Consider the following 17,104-nt stretch of genomic DNA (forward strand, 5'->3'; position numbering starts at 1 on the left):
TATAATTAATGTAACTATTTCTCAGTCATCTTGGTATCAGTAAGGCCATTTGAGGTTTCTCTCAGGTAGTTCTACTTATCTATAAGGAGGAGAAGAAGGTCAGTATTTTTGGACACTTTTTTCAAAGTTGAAGATTCTAAACAATGCAGGTTAAGTATCCATAATCTAAAAATCCAAAATATGAAATGCTCTGAAAATTCTTTGACCAAAATTCTCTGAGCACAAAAGTCTGCAAATATTCTGAAATCCCCCAAACTCTGAAATCTGAAACACTCTGATCCCTAGTATTTCAGATAAGTGATAACCAGTAGTATTTGTGCCAGGTGACAATCTTAATTTTTTTAAAATGCAGCTATTCTGCTACACCAAATCTTTTAGAAACCCAAGAGGACCCAGCTATGATATTTTATTAAAACAGAAAAGTATTATTGATTTCAGGTTTGTATAAAAATGAATAAAATGAAAAACCAAAAATAAAGTACATATATTTCAAGAAGTTTGCTTTTATTAGTGATATCACAAATGCTTAACAATTTGTTTTCACTTTCTTTGTAGTGTGTCTCGCAGGGCACCATGCTCACATTGGAAAAAATGCTTTTCTTAAGGGTGTACAAAAAGCTCTACTACTCTCTTCCTATATCAGTATAAAAATGCAATAGCAGATTTAGATATATGGGATGGCCATTATTATTGCTGAAATAACATAGAGGCAGCAAGAAAATAAAGATTACAGAGAGCAATTATAATTTTCTCCCACAGAAAATGTCATGGTAATATGGCATATACAGAAATCAGAAAGAAGTACAGTACTAAAAGAGCACCTTAATATAATGAAAGTTATAATAATAATGCCAGCAGTAGCTCTCATTTGTGAAGGACCATCATGTGAATTTTATATATAATTGATTTCTGCTTCAAAATAACTCTATGAAGTTATTCCCATATTACTGATTAGGAGATAAAGCTACTGCAAAGTGAAGTAACCTGTTCAAGGTCATACAGCTAGTTAAAGTAGAGGAGGTATGTGTACCACATTTGTTGGATTTCAAACAAACTTGCTGGATTTCTTTCCAAAGGGCTGAGGAAATGTAGCAGTATAAGCAAACATTATCACAAAACTTGTCAGACTTGGGAAAATTCTGTGCAATAAGAAAAGTGCCATTACTAGTCATGACATTATTAGTCATCACCGATGTCTACAAGCTGAAACATATTCACAAGACAATCACACAAGAAATGATAGTTATTCACAGCTAAGTATTACCTAAGTAATAAGAGCCATTTACTTGCAGACTTATAAAATAAAAGCATTCATAAATCAAAAAGTGCATGCAGAATTTCACAAATTGAGTGTAACTTGTGTTACAATATGTTTTTATGTAAATTCAACAAGTATGCTTACAAATCAAATAAGAAAGCTTACAATTTTATTCTTGTTCTAGAATTCTGTTTTACTTTTTCCTCAAGTTCTTATCAAGAGAAAACTACCCAACATAACAAGCAGGGAATTTTTCCAAAATATATAAAAGATACTTTTATTTTGTGAATTTAAAACTGTCTTTAAGAATAAAGGAGAAAGGTCATGGTGAATTACAGAATGTACATCTGATGAATTCTGGAGGCAGAAATATCTGCCATCTAAGTGTAAAACTAAAATCGAGTGTAAAACTCTTTCCTTTTCTCAACTTGTTCTTTTGCAATTAAAATGATTTTACTCTCTCAACCCTAAAACTTCTGAACTAGAGTATAATATACTGAATATGCAATTTTAAAAAAAACAAAATCATTATCTTTTTAGAAAGACATCAATATCCCTAAACCTGAAATATACTTAGGTGTATAAGATATTTTTCATATGAAGTCATTAATCTTTAATTTGATCCACCTTTCTAAGAGAAAGAGAATCATTTCTATAAGGTCCCTAGAACCACCACAATACTGCACTGTAATCTGGGTGGCCTGCACAAATTAACTCATTACTGAAAGGCAGAAAGAAAGTCTATAATCATGTGTGAGATCACTTATGTAATAATTTATTTTGTCATCTCTATCAAAGAATATACTCGCTGGAAGTGGTGGTGTACACCTGTATTCCCAGTAGCTTGGGTGGGTAAGGCAGAAGGATAGTAAGTGAGTTCAAAGCCAGCCTGGGCAACTTAGTGAGGCCCTAAGTAACTTAATAGGACTCTGTCTCTAAATAAAACATATATTTAAAAGTTGATGGGGGGTGCTGGGGATGTGGCTCAGTGGTTAAGAATCCCTGGGTTCAATCCCTGGTACATCCCTACCCCCGCCCCCCGCCAAAAAAAAAAAAAACCAAAATAGAATATACTCACCATAAAAAGTGAGGTAACCAAAGAGGGCAGATATAAAGTAAATGAGAAAACTTAAAGCAATTGCTGTATTGGTTACATTCTGCATTCTTTTCTTTGATGGGCTAAAAGACAAAAATGGCAAAGATAAAACCAGTGATATGAATTATAGCTAAACAAACAAATGTCTCCCAAATTAGTCAAGAAGATTATTCAATCATTCAAGACCTAATCTATCAATAACTGCACACTAGAATTAGTAATGTGAAGTCAGCATAGGAAGATTACATTTCCTGGAAACATTTTTAACTGAGAATTAACTTGCTTTGTTTTATTTCATTTTAAATTAACACTTACAATCTAGTGATGATATGAAGGGATTCATAAATGAGAGTGTCATTCAATCTGATGAAAGCCCTCCAGATAAAAAAACAAAAATATTTAATACATTTAAAATACTCCAGGATTCTACAGTACCTTTGAAGTTCACAGTATATTGGCAATATTGAGGTATGGCAGAGAAATGAAAAAGCCATGGTTGGTATAGCGTAAGCACTCTGAAAAAGAATTTTAAAAGTCAATTAAATGCTATCCTATTGAAACAATTTCGTTTGACAACAGTTCTTTTAAAAAATCAATGTATTTCATCTTTGATGAGTCATTTCTTCATAAGATTTTTTTCTTTTCAGAGAGATATACCTATAGTCACCAGCAAATGTTTTACTTAGCTATACTAGGGAGAACATTTTTAGGCTGACTTCCCATACCATTTTGCTTTATTACAATACCGCTTCTACATTATTTAGGTAAGATAAAAATAGTTTAGGTAAAATAAATAATATTTAGGTAAGATAAAAAAAATTACACCTTAGAAATGTTCTCATTGCAATTCTCAGTCATTACCAATGTATGCACAATTTAAATACATCTTACTACCTTAAGCACTAGGCAATAATTGTTAATAATTTTAAATATGCTTTCACCAAAATGTAATCCATAATAAAATAATAATAAAGTGTTAACCATATCTTTGTACTGCAAGCATCTTTGATCAGGAGCTCTTTTAATAAGAATGAATGTCATTTATTCTAGACCTAAAAACTCTTTAAGATCCCATGGAATACATAAGCTTAAATTTTGTTTTGTTTTTATTATTAGAATACTTAACAAGAGCCAGAGGGAGCTATAAAGGAAATAAGTTACCATCTAAATGAAAATATGGCCTTTTCTCTTTTATGCTCTAAAAATATTTTCCCTTAACTAGCTTTAGGCTCTTCAGCAAAAGAAGTTCCAGATGAAGACCTATTTGGGGATATAATGCCTAGACTCCTAAAATATCTGAGAGGGGCTACGAGGAAGGAAGTTGTAGAGTTTCCTGAGGGTTGTTTAGGGAATGAGAGTTTAATTCAAAAATTCTCTATTTCATATATTGCTTAATTTCCTGGCTTGTCAGTTACTCCACTTAGATCTTTAAGGCACAAGGAGGTCTTTACCATGCAAAAGATGTGGTAACCTCCCTTGTGGGGCCAGAGAGTCATTTCTCATTTACAAACTATGAGATAAAGAAAAATTCTGCATGGAGGAATATGCAGACTTCCACAGTATAAAGCTGCACATGAGTGGAGGGGTTCTACCATTTGGGATCTACAAAATGGCATTTTGGCAGAATTAAGACAGTGTAGAGGAAGAAACCTGCAGAAAAAAGGAAGACTTTGTGCTCCTCTACAAATATTTGTAAAGCAGAGACCATCCAGATCACAGTTCCTGCATCCTCTGCTGATGCTCAGGGGCTCTTACGGGCATTTTTGAGTATCCTATACCCCTTAGGCTCTTAGAGAAGGCAAGGGAGCTTAAGTTTTTTAGTCTCCACTCCTGGCATCATAAATTTCAACTTTGGAATGTTGGTCAGAAGATATATTGGCAGTACTCAATTGTTGGTCCAATGATGAGGCTGCTTAGCTACAGACCAAAGTTCTACTCACAGGGGAGGAGTTTTTGATTGTAATTGGCTATTTAGCTTTACAAGTCCAGAGGGCAACAGGAAGTCTGTATCCACAGAGGACCTTATTGGCCAGACCAGACATTCGGTAAATCTGTTCTTTTAGGCAGAGGCCCATTTAAAACAGGCTCCATTTAAAGGCATGCCAAAGGGGGAAAAAAAAGGTGGCTGTTTCATAATGGGCCACCCTGTGTTAAATAATATTATTCTTCTGGTAGGCAATCCTATACTTAGCACATTCATGAAAATTAATTAGTTACAGGTACAAAGACCTAAGAGACCCTGTTACACAAATCTCTTAAAACTTGAAATGTGAAAAATCAACCAAAAGTATCTGTTAATAACTTACACACCTCTTTGGAGAAATGAAAGAGCTTTGGTTTACAATCATCTGTAGCATTTGAAATCTGTTTAAGAGTATTGAGGGGAAAAAGAGAAACCAACAGCTATTAAAAGTCAGAATACATCAACAAAAAATTAATTTTATCATTACTAGGCTTTCAAATCAAATTATTTCAAAGCAAAGTTCCAAAATGCATACAACCACTAGTTTTTTATTAACAAGGAAAAAATTATTTGCTTGCCTTTTCCCCCTTTTTAGTTTAAAAAGGCAAACAAAAACAAAACAAAAACTATTACCTGGAAGAATTCCTCTGTATGATTTAATGTCAGAGGACAAGGGATGGCCCATTTTTTAATTATTATCTGTAAGAATAATATAATCAGTACTCAGATTATTTCTAATAAAATTCATTGATTTCAAATAGGTCAAAATTATTTTCATTAGTCTAAAACCATGCCAAACAGCTAACAGAAGATTCTTTGCTGGTAAGATTTTCCCCAGTTTGAAGGGGTCATCATTTAACAGTTACCTGTGGTAGGACTATGAGGGATAGGGCAGAAGGTGTTTCACATGTGTTTAGTGGGGATCTTTTCCATTAAAGACTGGGGGTATTTCCTGTCAACTTTCAAAACTCCTACAGCATCAGTGTATTTTTTTTTTTTTAAGTGTGACTCAAAGGGGGAATGTGTTTTGTCAATGGTACAAAAATATGATTATTTGTTTCAGTAGCAGTCAGAGAAATATTAATAGCAAGTTTGGAAAAGGCACAGGGAGAAATATGTAGAGACTTTATGTAAAGGTGGACCTCAGGGATTTCTGATGAGTAAGTACTTTCACCCTCGTTACTTTTTCAGATTTGTATTATTTTTGGTGAATGTGGAGAAAGCTGGCTAGAATAAGAGCACATAACTAGGGAACTCCAGCTGGTAAAAATAAATTAAAGAAAAAACATTAAGAGAAACCCAGAGGGATGCTATTTCCAAGAAATAATCAATGAAAATGTTTCAGGATTTTACTCTTAATTGTGGCCATCCTGTTCCTGGACCTAAAGTTGTAGCTGTGTCAACATTACCATTGTTGCCGTTGTTTCAGGCACATAATTACTCTGTAAATGTTTGCTCCGGGCTGAATCCCAGCATACAAAGGGGCAAAGGGGAATAAAGGAAGTATTTGTCCTTTGCTGGAGACCAATAAGTAAACACTATTTCTATATGGTATTTATCTAGATTTTGGATCTTAGCAAATTAAATCAATACTTTATACCATGATAAAACAAATCTAAAGAAAATATACACTTTTAGGATTAAGTTAATGAGTGAACTAAAGAGTCACTCTAAATTAAAAATCTCACCAAGGAAAAATAAGAAAGGGAAAAAAATATAAGGATAAACTGGGCTAGCTGCTTTGACACTCCAAGGTAAGTTTTCAATACAAAATAAAACTCGATGATCAATTTACCAACAGGAAAGAACAAAATCAAAAGCATAATCTCACCATTTTTTTTTTTTCCTGAAAGGTTTTCAAAAAAAGGATGAGGATGAGATAATGGAAAAGCTGGAGAAGCAAGGTCATTACTGGTCTCTATCTTTTGCCATGTTGACACAGTTCCAAATTTAGTCTCTCACTTTTTCTCCTTACCAGCAGTGGTGCTGTTGGCAGCAAAAGCCATTTATTGAGCATTTGCCATGTACCAGGTATCTTTTTCCCCCTTTTAAAATAGAGATAAACTCATTAGCAGCCTTTTATATTAATATAAGTTCACCTAATTTCTGTGCAAAGATCTACCCCAAACCCAAGCCTGTGTAGTAGAATAGTGTGGCTAGAGATGATGTCCTACAAAGCAGAAGAAGAAAACAGAAATGCAAAGAGACCCAACAACAAACAGCAAATATTTATAAGGAGTTCTTGCTTGGGTTGAAGATAACACATGGTAATAAGATAACTCTTGGGGTTAGAACAATGATTACTAGATTAAGTATTAAAAATATCTGTTCAATTGCACAAAAGGCCCTTCTTTCTTCCTGCTCCAAGTCCTTCCCAATTTCAAGGCTCAGCTTATTTTACCTCCTTCCAAATTCTTCTTTACTCTAGCTCTCAGTGATTCTTCTCTCAACTCTTGTGACTCCTACTTTGAAGCAAATAAATCAGTATTTCATTAGGTAATACCTATGGTGTTTTCTAATAACTTAGTCTTATCTTTCCTACTATGTTGATTGATCTCCCCTACTGGATTGACTAGATTGTAGTGACCATGCAAAACTTTCATACACTATCATACCTAACATAGTGATTAATAGAAGAAAATCATTTAACTCTAAATGCTATTTATTTGACTATTGGTTTACTGAAATACTACTTAAAACACTAATCTGTATTTAAGAGAACAACTTGAAAAGAGTGGTAATCCATTTGTGTACTAAGATAGACCAAAAAAAGGTAGTTCCTTTTTTTTAAAATGGTAAATCCATTTGGTTTCTGTTATTCCAAGCCATTGGTAAAATGAAATTTTTTAAAAAAAATTTTAGAGGGGGAAAAATTTATGTCATATTTAAAAAAATATGGGTTAATATATATGCATGTATTTTTCCTAACTGCTATTTCAAAACCTAATACTTACTATTGAATCTATAATAAATGTCAACAAAAAAGACCACTAAAAAAATTATAGAGTACATCTAATTATCCCATTGTAGACCAAATTTAAACTTTTCATAGGTAAAAATCTGAGCAAATGGTTTGTAAAAGCATTACAATAAATACAGAATAAGGGTAGTATTTCTATATGACAGTTACAGCAGAAATCTGTATTGAATTAAAGAGTATTTGTCATGACAGAAATGAAAACTATAGTAGACATATCATATCAATACATTTCACTTACTTCAAACTATTGATTATGAAAACTAAATTATCCCTACCAATGCAAAGAGAAATGTCAATTATCTATATCCTACTGACATAATGAGAACTGTCAATTATCTATAAGGGAAAAAATTCACTGTAACCTACACTGATTCTCTTCAATACCTATATATTCATCATTTGCATACACAGGCACTTCTTTTTTTTTTAAAATGCATTTATTTATTTATTTATCTATCTATTTATTTAATGTGGTGCTGAAGATTGAACCCAGTGCCTCACACATGCCAAGCAAACATTCTACCACTGAGCCACAATGCCAGCTCCTATGCAGGGCACTTCTAACTATGCAAAGGCTTCCTAACAATCAACTTATGATGAAAATAGTTACTGTTTCTCTCTTCAATATAGAGCATACAAAGTGTATGTTCAATTCATTATGTGTCAGACAATTGTAGGAGTGATGATTTTAACGTTGGTAAATTCAGTAAATGTAAACACTATCAAATACTTTAAGATTTAAGAGTATTCATGGAAAATAATTACTATATACAGTGAAATCAGGGTCATTTCCACTTCATTAAAGTAATTTAATGCTATTTTATCCCTGTTTCTCAGAAGATGGTTTAACCAAAGCTAAAGGCAATGCATCTGAAACTGTTTTGACAGTTTTGAAATCTGGTTCTGTAATATGATTTAACTATTGATGTGTTGTCTTGCTTATAGGATGACATCTGCCTTCTATTAATAAGTAAATAACAAAGAGAAGTTTAACCAAATTTATGAAGAGATTATTTGGGCATATATATTCTTGGCAAGCTAAATGTTAAATCCTATTTAATGTTTACTATTTAGATACTGACTGTGGAATAAAATGCTATGGAAAGAAAAAAAGGGTTTAAAAATTTTACATGAAGATATTATCTTTATAAAAATGTTTAAGATCTGCTTTAGAATAATAAAAAGGAAACAAGAAATTTACAATCTATTTTATCTTTATATTATTTTATAACTATCAAAATAAGTTAAATTTAACATCAGATATTTTCCTTTTATAATAAAAGTGACTAGTTTAAAATAAGAAAGAATATATCCTACATATAAAGAGTAATATCTATTCCCAGTACTATTTTCATAAGAATTTATTTATACTGAATAACCAGGGTAGAGAGGAAAAAATTCAAGCAACCTGGTTCTTATTAGATATCCTTGGTAAAGTCCTAGAAACTCTTGTTTCATCAATCAAACAAAATTTCAAAATTAAGATGACTAGTACCAAACTGACTTTACAGATTAGAGCCGATTGTTTCTTTACACAGTGTTGTACATAAATAAACATATACACCTACACAAAGAATTCTATTCCATCTAGAGTTTTAACAAAATTGGTATGCTGTTCTCTCTAGTTTAACAGTAGGTGATACAAAATTTGAGATTCTACTCTAGCTAAGCTCAGAATGAATGCAACGAAGGAGATAATTTTGCGAAAATTATTAAATTCTTTTGTGAACAAAACTACTTTTAATAACATACTAAATGGAATGGGCTAACTTCCCAGCACAAAACAGACTTAAAAGAAAAAAAATCATTAACATGAGTCCAATTGTAGGGAGGAGATAAGCAATGCATTATATTTTAAACTTACCACAAGAGCAAAGAACACCATAAAGAAAAATGATAAACTACTTGTGTAGCCAAGAAAGCCTGTAAAATAACAGTAAAATAAAAAGCAATTTATAAGGAAAGCGATCCTAAACGTACAGCTAAAGCTATACATCTTGGGCATGTTTTCTATTATAGTGCTTGGTATCTGGGGCTTAAGGCTCAGAATAACAACATTCCAACTATCTGTCACAGATCATTTATGTAGCTCTGTACAGCAGAATTGGAACTGGCTTACCACTAATGGTACACTGTAAGGAAAGGCTGCTCTTTAATGTTCCGCTGTAAAGATTTTATTTTAGTGGGGCAGACAAAATACTACTGCAAACCAAGTAATAGGTTAACTAGGCAGGGTTGAAGGCTGAACAACCTAAAATAAGGCCAAGTTTAAATTATTCACCACCACCACCTTTCTGCTAAAAATATGGTACTATGAAATTTAAAAGCCTCTTAATATTTCTCTCTCTCTTCTAAACAAATTATGTACTCTTCCATAAAGACTTACCTATTTTGGGAAGAAGGGCAAGAGGGAACACTATGCCAACACAAATAATTATTAGTAGTGTTTGTCCATCCAGATACCACGACCTATTAGGGAAAAAATTCTGTTTTAGCCACAGAACTCCAGTGTTTGTTCTTAGATGTGTGTGCACATACTCATGTATTACAACCATCACAAAAGGCCTACTTCCTTCTGTTAAAATGTTCTCATGGGATCTTATTATTCTTATTAATGAAATTACATTTAGGTAATATACAAAATAATTTTTAATTACCAAAATAACATTCCACTGAATATTCTGTGATGAAACTAAATATTGGGTATATAGAATTTTCTCCTGTTTCATAACAGTATTGCATTCAACAGTTCTCATGCAGGTAGAATTTTTTCTGTTTTAGATGATTATCTTAGAATAGAATGCCATTATAAAAATGCTACCGGTCTTCAACCACCAAAATTATAACTGCTTAAAAATAAGATAACAGGGCTGGGGTTGTAGCTCAGTGGTAGAGTGCTTGCCTGGCATGTGTGAGGCCCTGGGTTCGAGCCTCAGCATCACATAAAAATAAATAAATAAAAATAAAGGTATTAAAAAATAAATAAAATACAATCCTTAAAAAAAATTAAGATAATAGTCAATGGTAGTGAGAAGGGATGAGGTGTGCAAAAACCTAGTAAAAGTATAACCTACATAAATTACCTTTATGGAATGAAAATTTGCATAGATAATGAGAGCTTTCAAATAATTGAACACTTTACCACTTAAAAAAGACTATTAAAAATAAAGAAGCAATCAGAACAAAGATTTTTGCACAAGTTTACTGAAAATATTTAAAATGGTAAAAACTGGAAACAAACATCTAACATCACTACAATTCTGAAATAGCAATATGTTGAATATTCATTAAACATAATATGTGTATATATATGTGTGTGTGTATAGCATGATACTATTTTGAAAAAAAAATATGGATGCATTAAAAATTGAAAGGAAGTATAGTGTATTGTTAGCCATTTTCTCTTGATGGTAGAAAAATGGGTAATTTTTCTTCTTTGTAGTTTTCTATTTTTCCAAAGTTTCAGGATAGGGAATGAACTACCAGCTCAGAAAATATACAATCTACATATAAAGATGTTAGAATAATGAGAGGGAAAAAAGATCAGTTAGTGTGATTATGTATTTGTTCATTAAAAACAAAAATCCAGCACAGCAAATCAAAAATAAAAACTGGATGTTCATTTTTAAAATGCCAAAAAGATACACTTAAAATACCCAAAGTAGATATTTCTATGTGGTAGCAATATGAGCAATATTTATTTTCTTCTTGTTTTCATGTGTGTGTGTGTGTATGTTCTCTCTCTCTCTCTCTCTCTCTCTCTCTCTCTCTCTATATATATATATATATATATATATATATATAAATTTTTCAACATAAAATTCATGTATAGAAATTTTTAAAATTTAATTTCCCAAGATCTTAACAGATTTGTATGTAAAGGACAATGAAAGATGGGCAGGGGTTGTGGCTCAGTGGTAGATCGCTTGCCTGGCACATGCGAGGCCCTGGGTTCGATCCTCAGCACCACATATAAATAAATAAAATAAAGGTATTGTGTCCAACTAGAACAAAAAAATAATATAACTAGTGAATATATATGAAGAAAAATCTAATCACTGGCTTTAATTAAAGAAATAATCACTTTGTTAAAATTAAACTAGTACAATGATTAAAAGATAATATTGAAGGATGTGTGTATGATGTATGTCCATCATACATGCTACTGATCTTGTCAATTAGTAGTCTCCTCTAAAAAACAATTGTCAATATGTAGCAAGTACAATAAAAATGTAGTGGTAAACTATTCTAAGATAACCATCTAACGCAGAAACAATTCCACTTGCAAGAGAGTTGTTGAATGCAACACTGTTATAATATTAAGAAACAGGAGAAAATTCTATATACAACATTTAGGTTTATAATAGTATATTTAATGAAATGTTATGCAGCTTTTAAAAAAATCTAGTAAAATGGAAAATGCTAATGATATAAATACAAACTATATGATTATTAACTATAAAGAGCTGGGAGAATTCAAAGAAAATAGAAGATTAGAAATTAGGTAGCAATAATATTATATATAATTTATCAATGTATACTTTTCTAAATTTTCTGTAATGAAGCATAACATGCCCAAACACATGCACAACAGTAATAAAATAAAATTCATGCTAAAATGGGAGCTGGGTGTATCAAAGGGCAACAGGGATTTTTTCAAATCATTTAGTAGATGATCTTAGAATTCACTTTGCAATAATGCATCATCTTTCACTCTCAAAAGGTAGCCAAAGTCTTCCACTCTCATTTTAAATTAATAAAGTGTTTTCTTCTACCTGGGTTTCAACCTCTGGCTTCTAATTTGGACTTTATGATTCAGTGCACATCCTTCACATCTTAGTTTATGAGGAAGTCCTCCCTCTCCACAGTACTTTGAATCAGTCCTATTGGGTGCCACCAACTTCCTCTTTGATCATACTTTTTCCTTCCCTACCTACCTTAATTTGTGTCCTTAGGACATGCATGTGCCAGAAGATATAACCTATGCACAAGTATTTTTAGTAGTCACATACCTGAACCTGTGCTTGCTACATGTGCAAGTGCCCCTCAAATCCTTTGTATGCAGGAAGTACAAAGAAAATACACATATTAACAATATGAAATGAAAAAAAAATATGAAATGATACTCAACATATCTCTTTTCTAGTCACTCTTAAAATTTAAGAACCAAATTGGAACTTCAAAATCTCTCTCACTGAGGAACACCTGGCAACTAAATTTCTGAAAGTGGCAAACAGCCCAAGGCTCTATATCAGACTCAGACAGTTGCAGTGACAGGAGGAAAAAAAAAATGCCCAAAGGAGCACTGGTGCAGACTCCATCTGTCAGTTCTGCTGTCCCTGATAGGTAACAATACTGCATTGTATATTTAAATGTCTGTCAAGAGGTATATTTCATATGTCAAGTGTTCTTACCATAATAAAACAAAATAAAAAATCATTATAAACCAATCAGACTCTTCAAAAGTAAAAACAAAACAAAATGACATGAAGGAAGACTTGTACAAAAGCGAGTATGCTAATCCCCAGACTAGGATTCTTTTGTATAAGATAAAATAAGCACTTTGAAATCCTGAACAAGAGTTATTTCATATTATTTCAGATCACAATTCATGTATGTCCATAAAAGTCACATTACTGACCAAAGCACTGAACTGTGGGTCTGAAGATAACTTTACCTCCTCCCAAAAGTAACTCAGAATTAGAGTTATGGAATGTCAGAGCTTGTAAAAAACTTGAGATCATCTGCTTCAGCAGCTTCATTATGTCTCTGAAATCAGCAACTGGATGATGATGATTTTGAGAGTAGCAACGGAACTAAATATTCTCTAGTCTTCAAAAATTACTGTAAGTTTATGGTACTTTTCAGATACTACATTGTTTATTTCAAGATCATGCTTTTCACAGGACTGAACTTTAAATTCTCTATGAGAAAAGGATTTTATTTTAAACATAATTTTTCTATCCCTGGCTTGGCTATTGGTTATCATTAATCATTTCTTATCCTTATTAATTTATGTAAATAAAGGCACTTGTAAAGAGAGTGCTTTCTTTACCATTTGCTCATTAGAAATAAGGGCAATATAGTGATATCACACAGTAAAGTTAGTTTAGATTTCAAGTATAGGTCATAGTCAATTGTCTCAGCCTGAAAAATATAAACCAATAAAATTTCAAAAAGTACATATTAAATATTTTTTTCATAAACCAAGATTTTAGAAAAATATATTAATCTATCTAACAGAACTCCTGTTTTCCTGCTATGATCTAAATACACATTCTCTTTAAGCCAAAAGAATTAGAGTAAAAAGTTTTATACTTCCTAGAAAACTTGTTTGATCTGTTGATTTAATCCTGTATGATAAAAATGTTACAAGTATGAAATATAGAGTATAAATCCTTAGCTGTATTGTAAATGCTTTGGCATGCAGATGTTTTTTCCATTTTTTAATGAAAACCAGATTTATTTATAAGTTGCTTTAATTTCATTCTTGAATGGAATGGAACAAGAGTATCATATGTTCTGAATTAGGATCTTACTCACATCCCATATCAATTATGTAACTCAAATGCAAGACAACTTAATTGTGTCAATCATATTCCCCTGACAAGATCATTAAATGTTAACAGAGAGCTTCCAACTTTTAACAGCCATAGATTTAAAGAATATAACTTATTCTAAAAAAAAGATATATCATGAAAGTTCAGTGTAAGTATTTATAGGCCCTCATCGTTACACAAAATACATGTATAAAGATGTGAATTTGGTGTCAACATGTCTTGTATATAGAGATATGATAAATTGTGATATAAAGGTGTATTAAGAATTGAAAGGCAATACTACTAATAATAATTATAAGAGAGCTAATGTAAAAAAAATTTAAAAAAGTATTTATAGCTTCTGATTTTTAATAGTAATTTTTAAAATTAGAATATAATGAGTATAAAATTCTGTACAAAGGTTTATGTCACAAGGTTATGCCAAGCCCACAGATAACCCAGAAATAAGTATGACTGAAAGATCTTCATTGGAATTTATAGTAAGTCAAACCCTAAAATAAAATCCTATCAATATCATATTGACCTCATAGAGTTAAATAGCAGTATTTTTTTCTATCTAGAAATAAACTGCCCTAAAAGATAGTAAAGTCGACTACAATACATTTGCTTAAACTATTTCTACAACATTAGCCTTTGAAAATTTTGGTGCCTTTAAACCAATTAATATAGTCACTTATTAAGTGTTTCAAGACTTTGAAATTCAAAATAAGTGAATATTTATTATGGTGAAAACAACATGAGGTCATTATGTGCAATTTTAAACATAAAAGAGATGATGCAAACTAGCCACAGTATTTTGAAGTATACATTTTTTGAAAAACCTGTTTCTGACACAAATATAACATTTTAACTAATTTTTTACTAATATGAGTGAGGAGAAATAAATTTTAATTTTTAAAACAAACCAGAAAAAAACCAATAATGTAAATAGCAATTGATTTAAAATGAAGTTGATAAAAGAACATCTTCAATACAGTTACTATCAATGAAATTTCTTAATTCTCCACATTTATGCTATATTATATGCTTAAAGGCATGTATATGTACAATATCTTATTTCACAATAATTTTTGTTAAGGCAATATTGGTAACCCAATGACATCAGGTAAAGAAATCTAAGATTCAAAGTTAAGTAACATGGTCAAAAGAAGTTAAATGCCTGAGGTTATTAATATGCAATGAATAGAACATGCTTCATTCCTCTTGGTTGAGCATTCTTCATTCTACTTCATGTTGCCTTGAATTCTTAGCTTTATATTATCAAATAAATTTCTCATATAGAATTTGAATATTGGAAGCTATCCTCAGTATTCTTAAAAGCAAATACAAAAGTGAATTTCAAATAACTATTTCTTGTTTAAATCAGTTATCAAACTAAGCATAAAATAAAAATGTAATTATATAAAGCTGAAGATAAATCAAGGTCATTGTATCAGATGTGACAATGAATGTGTAAACCTCATAAACTATAAAGTACTCTAGAAGGACACTACCTTCTTATGATGAGAAAACATTAAGTGGTTTTTCCAACCACTTTTTCCTGATGATTTCTATTCAGATCTAAAGCAAAAACACCCTCCTTACCAATATGTATCTTCATTTGTCTAAGTAGAATTCCTTAATGGAAACTATGTTGTCAAAGCTAAAAACTAAATTTTGAAAACATTCCCTGCAATTACTGGGGCAAAACAACCAAATTGGGCTGGGGATGTGGCTCAAGCGGTAGCATGCTCACCTGGCATGTGTGCGGCCTCACATGCACCATATACAAAACAAACAAACATGTTGTGTCCGCAGAAAACTAAAAAATAAATATTAAAAAACAAAACAAAACAAAACAAAAAAACAACCAAATATATAAACCTAAAAGCTTGCTGAGTTTTATGTAGTGATTTGAAAACTGTATAAAATAACTTGACAATGAAAAGAATTTATTCTGTTTTTTTCAAGTTCATTTTTCAAAAAAAAATCTTGTTCTATATAAGGAAAGGGAAAGTATAATTAATTTTGTTTTTTTTCCCCATTAAAAAAAGAGATACATCAATATAGTCTATAGGACTCAGACATTTTTAAATAAAGGAGAAAGTATATTGTGTTTTGGTATTACTCGCATTAATGTCAAAAACCAGGAAATGAAACAAGTCCTTATTTTTTAATTATGCTGTATAATAGAAATCTCACACAGATATGTTTGTAACTTCACATTCTTTGTTACTGTGATTTGTTGAGAAGTGACAGCAGAATTTTTCACTTTTTCGTGTTTAAGACCTTTATTATCAGTACTTTTAATCTCCTCCCTGCCCCCACCCCAATCTTTCATATCCTCAGAAATTTCTCCTTCACTCTTCTCCAAGAGTTCTCTCTGACCTGTCTTGTCCTCTCTCACACCCTGAAGGAAAGCAAGGGCTTATTTGGTGCTTCACCAAATACACCACGGAGCTTTGTACGCAGTGGGTAATCACAAAAATATATGCAGAGTGTTTTCTCCTTTATTACTATCTACCCCACCTAATCTGCAAATGTCTAAATGACAAAGAATACATTTGTTTCACTTGCCACTACAGTTTAATAAATACTTATTGAATTAATAAACGAATGGACACAATGCGAAATACTTTTCTTACCCACTATAGTCTCCGGTCAAAAATTCTGAAATAGCAGCAGGAAGCTCTGTTTTAATAATTAAAAGATAAGATGACATAGCTGCAAAAAGAAAAAAAGAATTTCTATTAAAATTCCATAATTTTTAACCATTTAAAGAGTAATTTCTCCAGGAATACAGATATCCATTAGAGATGGGATGATATATGAAAGACTACTTCATAAGGTACCACCCCAAAGACATATATACCAGGAACAGAGATAAGTAATTTTGTAGAGAAGAATAATTGGGTAAGTACATTAAGAATCCTTTGTTTATATTTCAAATCTAGAGCAAAAAATTTAGATAAAAAGGGTCTTGATTATAGACTACTTTATAAACAAAATTTTGTTTGAAGTTTTGCAAAAACTCTCTTACATGTTATTTCCCATCCAAGGCATCAGAGGTTAGTTTAGTAACTGACATAGAAACAGAAGTTTAACAAGTAGGCCAATAACTTTGATTATTTTTCCTTTGTTACTAGGGAGAAACACCCTTCCAGCAAGTCTCATTCCCTCTCTCACTTGCTCTTCTTCTATTTGCTACCCACCCCCACACTATGGACACAAGTTATTATAAGGCAAATATAGAACAATCAATTCTATT

At 31.6% G+C, this 17,104-nt stretch overlaps 1 protein-coding gene across 1 annotated transcript in view; it reads right to left on the reverse strand.

Moving 5' to 3' along the window:
• Slc38a6 (solute carrier family 38 member 6) overlaps nucleotides 1-17,104 on the reverse strand; it is a 56,781-nt gene that overhangs the window by 6,702 nt on the left and 32,975 nt on the right. Inside the window, exons 6-12 of the mRNA XM_076850394.2 lie at nucleotides 16,482-16,560; nucleotides 9,684-9,766; nucleotides 9,162-9,220; nucleotides 4,951-5,016; nucleotides 4,665-4,718; nucleotides 2,790-2,869; nucleotides 2,337-2,437 (exon numbers count right to left, since the gene is read on the reverse strand). Of these exons, the coding sequence (XP_076706509.2) occupies nucleotides 2,337-2,437; nucleotides 2,790-2,869; nucleotides 4,665-4,718; nucleotides 4,951-5,016; nucleotides 9,162-9,220; nucleotides 9,684-9,766; nucleotides 16,482-16,560 (522 nt within the window). The remainder of the gene's footprint in view (nucleotides 1-2,336; nucleotides 2,438-2,789; nucleotides 2,870-4,664; nucleotides 4,719-4,950; nucleotides 5,017-9,161; nucleotides 9,221-9,683; nucleotides 9,767-16,481; nucleotides 16,561-17,104) is intronic.

The sequence above is a fragment of the Callospermophilus lateralis genome, chromosome 3 (assembly GCF_048772815.1).
Source record: "Callospermophilus lateralis isolate mCalLat2 chromosome 3, mCalLat2.hap1, whole genome shotgun sequence".
NCBI classification, from domain to species: Eukaryota; Metazoa; Chordata; class Mammalia; order Rodentia; family Sciuridae; genus Callospermophilus; species Callospermophilus lateralis.